The sequence below is a fragment of the Hippoglossus hippoglossus genome, chromosome 16 (assembly GCF_009819705.1).
Source record: "Hippoglossus hippoglossus isolate fHipHip1 chromosome 16, fHipHip1.pri, whole genome shotgun sequence".
In the NCBI taxonomy this organism is placed as follows: domain Eukaryota; kingdom Metazoa; phylum Chordata; class Actinopteri; order Pleuronectiformes; family Pleuronectidae; genus Hippoglossus; species Hippoglossus hippoglossus.
The window spans coordinates 10183373-10191913 of NC_047166.1; the positions used below are offsets into that span (position 1 = coordinate 10183373).

Consider the following 8541-nt stretch of genomic DNA (forward strand, 5'->3'; position numbering starts at 1 on the left):
TTATGTTTAATTCAATTGTATCTGTCTATTCATACTATTACTGTTTTTATTTCATTACATTGGATTTTGTTTCTTCTATTTATTGTACTTTTATTGTTATTATAGCTTTTCAAATCTAGTTTATGGTATTTCATTGTCAGTATTTTTATTTGTTTCATCTTATTCTTGGCTCATCACTCAATTGTTTGAGCTGCACTAACCTGTATGAAAGCTGCTATACACTTTGATACACTGAAATGTTTTGTTTTGCAGCGTTTTTAACTAAAACTAGTGCTCGAAACTTCAATCACATTTTTGGAAAACTCAGCTCTGTTAACCAGGCTGCAATGAGACATAAGGAGGCAGCAACAGTCCCAGAGTCAGTGCAGGAACGTTAACACCTCACCTCTGATGATCACCTCAGTAATCCTCCAAATGAACACACCTCCTGTAATCAGTCTGCTTTAACTTTATTTCCATCCAACTGCTCGGACTGTTCAGTGGGTCGATTACACATTTTATTTTCAGCTTAAACATTAAGGATACATTTTCTGTAAAGTGTTTGTATCCTTGCTACCATCAGCCTGGAAGTCAGGTTTTTAATCAGAGCCCCAGAGGCCTGAGGGGGGACAGTGGTCGACATATGCCAGTGTGTCTAATGCGAATGTAAGAATAAGCGTCTGTCCTGTAATCATTGAGTAGCCTCCATTTATTGTGTGCTGTGTGATTTATCTTGACCTTAAAGCAGCCATCTGCTGTCCTGCCACCGCCTCACTGGCTGTCAGTCAGACGAGGAATTAACCAGGCCAATTACTCCCGTGCTGAGATCTAGGTGAGCCGTGTGACGTCTGAGCGGAGGAGCCGAGGCCAATGCTTGTGTCCAGTTTGATGGAATAAAAGAGAAGAGGAGGAAAAGGAGGAAGAGGGAAAAATGTTTGCTGGGTTTGTCAGAAGAATTATTGTTTAATTCAATTAAGATCAGAACAAAGATAGTGGAGCGGTGAGTAAGATGCAAAGAGGTTAATGTGAAGACAGGAAAAGAGGTGTGGTCTTCCCTGAAAAGAAACACAACAAAGAGGAAGGAGAGGAGGAGAGGAGGAGAGAGAGAAGCGAGGGGAGGAGAGGAGAGGTAGAGTAAAAGAGGGAGGGAGAGGAGGAGTTGAGTAAATCTCTCGATCTGATCAGTGTGTGAGGTGGACTAACACACAACCTGCACTCAGACTCTAAGGTGAGGATGCTTTTCATATTAATGCAACGGAAACAGTGTGATGAATATTGTCTTATATTATATTTAACTTTTCTTTAAATTACTTCAGTAACTGCAATGAGATGTAACAAGGGGGACAGTTAGGAGCCAGTGTTTCTGTGCTGTATAATTTAGAAGCAAGTAAAATGCAAAGTTATTTCCGTCAAGAGAATAAAATATATTTATAGATGTGAACATCTTGTTAAAAACATTATAATTAGTTGCACAATAAAACAACTTGGACTTTGTGTTCAGATCAGCTCAACAGGTGTCAGATTCCGGAGAACCATGTGTTAGGTGTGTTATTGCTGATGAAAGCATTTCTTCATTTACTTACATGTATTCTCGGCTGCATGTAACTTTGCAGTCGAGGGATCTCGGGCACATCTGAGGGAATTGCGTTGCACCTACTCTTCTGTTTCCTGTTGTTTTTTAAAAGCTGAAATAGTTTTTATTTTTCTTCATGTTTTTTTTAATATGGGTTTTTATTCTGTGCTGGTTGATGAGGAGCCCTGTAGTTAAAATGTAATGTTTTTTATATAGATGACTTAACATAAAAATGAAGCAATCTTATAAACAACAACCAAAGACAACAGGTTGAAATAATTTCAGCACATTAACACATATAATAAAGAGGCTGCATGATTTGTTATATCTCAGTAAGACCTGTGAATGAAAAATAAACTAAAAGACATTCCCTGCTCTTAAATAACCACGAAGTACCAAGAAGTAACAGTGTCATTGTTTCTGTTCAATTTGGCTTCTGATGGCACAGACAGATAACTAACAAAGAGCATTTTTATATTTTCTTCTGATAATACATACATAAATACATAACATTTTGTGTAATATTTTATTGTTCTTTAATATGTGACCAAAAATGCTATTTTATTCATATATTACTCTGGAAATTGTCTAACACCACATCATTTAGCAGTGTTAAAATAAATCTCTATCGACAGGTCATCAACAAGTCTGTTGCTGTGGCATCACCCATTTGAATGTTAGGTAGGTCGTGGTCATTTGATACAAGAATACGAAGAAGAAAATAAATCAGCAGCAGTGGCTTTTGGATTAAAGACTTTTCTGTTTGGTCAAAGTGTCTCAACTAATGGTTGTTGAACTTCCTGCAGCGCTAATGATGCTGACATTAATCCCATAATGCACTGGGATGATTGTAGTCTTCTTTTCTCTGTCCAGTAAGAATCTCTTTGTTTACAAATGGAAATTGCTTCATTTTATCAGAGGGAACCGTGTTTTAATCACAGGTCTGACTGCTGCAGGCAGATTTTACTTTGGAACTAATGGCTCTACTTAAATATCCACCTCGACCATATGGTGCAGGGAGGGGGCACGACCCTGGTGTGCACCATGGATTACTTAACACACACACACACATACACAGCAATGTGCATGGCTGAGGACGCTCACTTATCTAGGGCTAAGGAAGCACAACAACTGTTTGCAATTAGATTAATTGAGGGACCTGTAGGTGGTAATAAACTCAGGGCTAAATAGTGGAGATTGGGTGTGACACGGTTCTGTGCGTCGACCATCTGTCTCTCCTCCCTAAGCCCCGCAAAGCACAACAAGAGCTGCAGAGACAAGACGGGTTTGGTACAGACGGCGTTTCACCTTTACTCACTGTGACAGAGATGCTTCTCAAATAAATAAAATAGGTTTCTGAAGCTTTTCATAATGTTAAATAATCAGATAGTTTATATATTGGCATTTGTGTATATTTCTGAAAAGTCAAATTGAGTGTAAATTTTGTATGGGCATTTTCACTCTGTTTTATTATTGATAAAGTTCAGTAAGTTATGTATGCACTATCAACACACACACACACACACACACACACACACACACACACATACATACATACATACATACATACATACACAACGTAGAGGCCACTCACTGTAAGCCGCAGGTGGTCACTGAGGTTTAGAGGCCGGATCACGTGTGTGCCATTTGAATTTGAATGCCGACCATGTATAATGAAGGACATGTCACAGTTACAGAGAGGTCAGTCACCCTGTGCGATCCCTGTAGCATAAAGCTCAATTATACATTAATATCTGAAAATACATCAGTGCTGAACAGTCACTGTATCAGACTTTTACCATCGTCCGAATCAAACCCTGAGTCAACTCAAGAATTCATCGTTCAATAATAAATAATATCGTGGGTCCCTCTATTCACCTGTACTGAAGCCATCAGACCTGCAGAAGCCTTGACTCTGGTCTGGTCAGGATGTCCGACCTCTGATTCGGACTAATCCCAGTCTGGGCAGCCTCTGCTTGTTTTGGCACAGGTCGACACTGTGTGAGGCTGCAGGTCAGACAGAGTGAGCCGGGATGTCACGCTGAGGCGTTCAACCACCATTACATCCTGCGGAGAACTGAACACCTTTATATTTGTCGCCCTGGTCCAGAACTGTACCTACACGCAGTCTGATGTGTTTAAGGAAATTGACACTATAACTACAGCAAAAAGCAAAGAGAGATATTTGCAAAAAATTTAAACCACCACAAAGTGCAGCCTTTTTAGCATCTTTAAGGTTCAGGTGCAGACTCTTAAATCCCTTATTGGATACATGGTCTTATTATCGTGACCCCCCCCCCCCCCCTGTGAATGACCTTTATCTAAGATCTCATGTTTTGTCTTCAAGGTTTATTCGGTTCTTCAGTGACGGAGAGAAAAACAGGAAACTCAGAGTTAAAAGAAAATTCTCTCAGAAAAAAGAGAAGATAAAACAGTTGGATCCATTCTTCACAGATGAGTGGAAACTTGGAGAACTTTCTTATCTTGCTCCCTGATGTCGCCTTCACAACAACACAGAAGTCAAAACAGTCTTTACTGCAACTGGCATCGCACGTTTTGAAATCAAGCCGAGCTCCATAGTGTTTGTGGCTGAACTGTGGATGGAGATGATGAGGAACTCTCAGTCTCTTCACCTCGACCTTGTTCCCATTGTGTTTTCTCTACTTTCACTCCTCCTTTGTCGAGCGTCTGCCACTTCAGGCTCGGACCATGACTACAGAGCCCAGCCCCGCTTTGTTTGCACCCCTCTTCCCGTGGATGCAGACCCTGCCTGCTTCCCCACAGCGGCTCCAAGCTCAGGTCCAACAGGGCCCAGCGGACCAGGTTATCAAAATGCACCTCCTGCTGGATGGTGGGGGGCGAGCGAGGAGGCCAAAGCCACCATCCTCCACCTGAGGGAGAGCCTTGTGCGGCAGAAAGAGACCATCCTGGACCAGAGGGAGACCATTAGGGAGCTGACGGCCAAGCTCACCCTGTGCGAAGGCTTCGGCCGCGGCGGGGCGCCTCACGACGAGCACCACAGCACAGCCTCGAACTCCCACCACGCAGGGGCGGCCAGCCATCACACGTCCACTGACCACAGGCACCATAGCAACCAGCAAGGTCACCATGGGAACAGCAACCTCATACCAGACTCGCCCCACCACCCCTCTGTAGGGGGGCAAAGATCTGATGGAGGTCACAGCAGCAACAACCAGGGGAAGGATAAACATGTGGCACCGGGGGACATCTCATCGTCACCAGAGCAGATGGAGAGGATGCTGCAGGCGCTGAAGGAGAGGCTGGACAACTTACAGGTGAGAAACAAAACTTTTTTCGACTTTGTATCCGCAAATAATATCTAGATAACTAGAGAAAAGGAAGGCATGTGTATATAAAAAACACAGCTTGTAGTAAAAATACATTACGGTGGAGAAAGGGGCTTGTGATGCAAGAAAGCTTTTTCTTGTTTGGACACACTAATGCTGTCATCAGCGGATTGTTTGTCGATTAAACAAATCCCAAAGTAGTGTGTCTGCTAATCCTTAAAACATAGGAACAATGAATTGCTTAAGCTCATAAAGCCACTTGCTACAATGGCAAGAGAGACACTTTGAAGTCCCTCAGTGGGGGGGCCTCAGAGCAGCCACAGGCTCAGAGGTGGACGTCACAGATGAAGATGATTGATTTACGTTGTGGATGAAATCTGAAGGTTTTCCAGCCTGGAGAGTGTTGACTCTCCTGGTGAATCTAGGTGTTCTGCTCTGTCTCCCCCGTCTTTGGGTGGTGATTGCAGACAGATGTCAGAGGCTGTAGCGTGTGCGTGCGTGTTTGTCGGTGGTGTGGCACGGGTCTAAGATCAGCAGTAATTAGGGTGATCTCCCTTGACAGACTAGTAATCAGGGCATGTAGCTGAACAAAGCCTGGATTACCTGAGAGAAGGAGAAACAGAGGCAGATACATGAAGATACAATGAATGTTAGAGGGATGACAAAGTAAACCTGACTGCTGCTTTGACAGAAACAAGGTGATTAGTGGCTGTAAATCACAGGCAAAGAAGTGCAAAATACACACAAGTGTTTTCTAAGGTGACAAACCAGCACGTTCGATTCCCTGAGGCCAGTTTGACTCTCTGCCAAAGCAGCTCAGAGGTCCTCTGTTTACTGTCTGTTAAACTGTCTGTTGCAAGTAGGAATCACAGGAGCTTAGGTGACAGGAAATACTCAAGACTTCACCTCTGTTCTCCTCTGATCTCCCTCTGCAGAAGAGGAACACGTCCATCGCCTACTCCAGCTCCCTGAAGGAGCTGCTGCAGAGGAAGATCAACACCCTGGAGGAGCAGCTGCACCATCACACCGCCGCCCTCAACAGCCCAGAGCACCACGACAACCACGAGGATGGCGACCATCACGACGACGGACACCCAAGCGACCACAACGACGACCACAACGACGGACACCACGATGACCACGACGACAGCGGGAACCACGCCGATCACCACGATGACAGCCACAATGATGACCACCACGACGCAGATGGTCATCATGACGACCATGATGACGGCCGCCACCATGATGATGATGATGATGAAGATGATGATTACCTTCCACACACAGGATACAGAGCTCCAGGCCCTCGAACTGGTTTCCACTCCAATAAACTGGAGTCGGTGCTCAACCAGCTGCACTTTACAGGTACACAACATCAAAACAAATCACATCAAGGTCCTGTTAATGAAGTTGTGTATTAATGTTACCAGTATAAAGTTTTCTTTTACTAGGTACATCACTCCAGCTCATTTTCATCTGTTTATTTCAGTCATTATCTTATCTCAGGCTGTAACTGAAAAACATATGTCATAAAAAAAAGGTCCAGACCAGATACTAAATGTAAAAGTACTTTTTGCAAGAGAATTAACTCTTAAGCCAACATGGATGAGAAGGATTTTCACAAGGAAAAACAAAAACAACAATCTGTGGTGCAATTTCCTAACAACTGTGAAAACTAAATTGGCCGAGGAAGATCATGTGATTGATGGAAAGCTCCAGACTAGAGCAGATACTAAACCTTGAGTTGAGACTGCTCTGTCCAGGAATGACGTTATGTTTCCTTTAAACCAGGTTCCAGCAAGACGCAATCCCTGAGTCCTGATGCCTTCCAGATCAGCTTCCCCATGAGAACTAATTACATGTACGGGCGGGTGAAGAAGACTCTGCTGCAGGAGATCTTCGCTCTGACTCTGTGTCTCTGGATGAAGGCGGGCGCTGGAGCCAGCCTGGGGACGCCCTTCTCTTACTCTGCCCCGGGACAGGCCAACGAACTGGTGCTGATTGAGTGGGGGGACAACCCCTTAGAGCTGCTGATCGACGACAAGGTGAGGGAAGGGAACAATGAACTAGAGCTCTGAGCTACAGTGAACACATTCAAAACCAGTTTATTAGATTACAACAAACCACCTGCTTGTAGTTTATGTATTTTTAAGTTGTTACTCTAGGAGATGTTTGAATGAGTCTCACCTCTCTGTCTCATACGCAGGCGGTGACGTTGCCCCTGTCTGTGAGTGACGGGAAGTGGCACCATGTGTGTGTGACCTGGTCGACCCGGGACGGACAGTGGGAGGCCTACCAGGACGGGGTGCAGAGAGGGTCCGGGATCAATCTCTCTCCCTGGCGTCCCATCAGACCTGGAGGGGTCTTCATCCTTGGACAGGAACAGGTAAAGACCATTGACTGTATACAGACAGAGGAAGTTATATATTTTGAAGATGCAGAGAAACCTGCCTGTGAGAAAGTTCAGTTTTTAAATACATAAAAGTGTCTTATTGAATATACTGACTTCCCTGAATCTTTTATAATATTGATGTAAATTCTCCAACTGTCACATAAAGGTTAAAAAATAAGGTTTGACTATTCCTGTGCCTCTGTCCCACAGGACACACTGGGAGGTCGTTTCGACGCCACTCAGTCATACGTGGGTGAGATGGCCGACCTCCACATGTGGTCGAACGTCCTGAGCGCCAGTGACATCTACAGCCTGGCCTCCTGCGGCAGCTACCTGAGAGGAGATGTCATCGCCTGGTCCGACGCTGACGTGGAGCTTCACGGAGGCGTCGCCAGATACCCCTTTGACCCCTGTCACTGAGCGGCCAATGAAGAAATAAACTGGGGGGGGGGGGCTGAAACATAATGAGAATAACTGATATAGAAACAACAGAGAGTGAAGATGGTGTGTGAATAAAACAACAGTCCCTTGACAGGATGATCCCTCTACTCCTTCACTCTTTGAATCATTGCCTTGATTTTAACTTCATCAGTGACTCTTTAATAAAAAAATAAAAAAACAGACTGATCTGTGTTGACAGATGGTGTGTAGGGGCTGTGGTGCTTCTGGATCTTAGTGACTGACCATAATCGAATGTGTTCATAAACTAGGGTTGTATTTTGAACAGATAAGTGCTGTATGTGACATATTGTCATGTTGTTAATAAGACTGTGGGGTCTGTGGTCACGTTCACAGACCTTTCGTGAGTTCTGTGGTGGTGAAGTGAAGAACTGTTTTTCTTGTTAGTAGGATACTGATAGAAATCCTTTTTCTACTCTGGATTCTCTTTTTTCTAAAAAGGTTTCCACTGACGATATACAGCTAATTTACCAAAGAAACTGTAGAATTACTGTTTTTATAATCTATAGACTGTTGTTTTTGAGAGAAATAATGAAAAGTCAGTCACATTTTGTGTTTTACAGAATCTGCTGGTTTTTACATTTAATACAGGGACTATATTTACATTATTAATACATGGATTCTTGTCGATATTCTATACCGCAAAAGGGCTTCATTAAAAAATGTTTCCAAGATTTTTAAAAAACTTTTATATATTCTACGATGCTAAACAGAGCACTGACATTTCTCATTTTATCTTGACTTTGATTTGAACTTGAAATCTGACTGATGTGTTTTGTGTAATAAGGTCATTGCTCTGTGGCTTTTCTTAATTTCTGGAATGATTTGTT

General features: G+C 43.4%; 1 protein-coding gene across 1 annotated transcript; it reads left to right on the top strand.

The window, feature by feature from the left end:
* Nucleotides 1-1177: 1177 nt before the first annotated feature.
* LOC117776411 (neuronal pentraxin-1) lies at nt 1178-8256 on the top strand. The gene is made up of 6 exons (XM_034610297.1): nt 1178-1207; nt 3900-4848; nt 5796-6225; nt 6652-6905; nt 7067-7246; nt 7463-8256. The coding sequence occupies exons 2-6, from the start codon at nt 4153-4155 to the stop codon at nt 7670-7672; spliced, it is 1770 nt and encodes a 589-aa protein (XP_034466188.1). The 5' UTR covers nt 1178-1207; nt 3900-4152; the 3' UTR covers nt 7673-8256.
* The last annotated feature ends 285 nt before the right edge of the window (nt 8257-8541 follow it).

Coding starts and splice junctions, on each gene's coding strand:
- LOC117776411 (XM_034610297.1), top strand. CDS start 4,153: ATGGAGATGATGAGGAACTCTCAGTCTCTTCACCTCGACCTTGTTCCC. Junction 4,849..5,795: donor AGAGGCTGGACAACTTACAG/GTGAGAAACAAA, acceptor CTCCCTCTGCAG/AAGAGGAACACGTCCATCGC. Junction 6,906..7,066: donor AGCTGCTGATCGACGACAAG/GTGAGGGAAGGG, acceptor TCTCATACGCAG/GCGGTGACGTTGCCCCTGTC.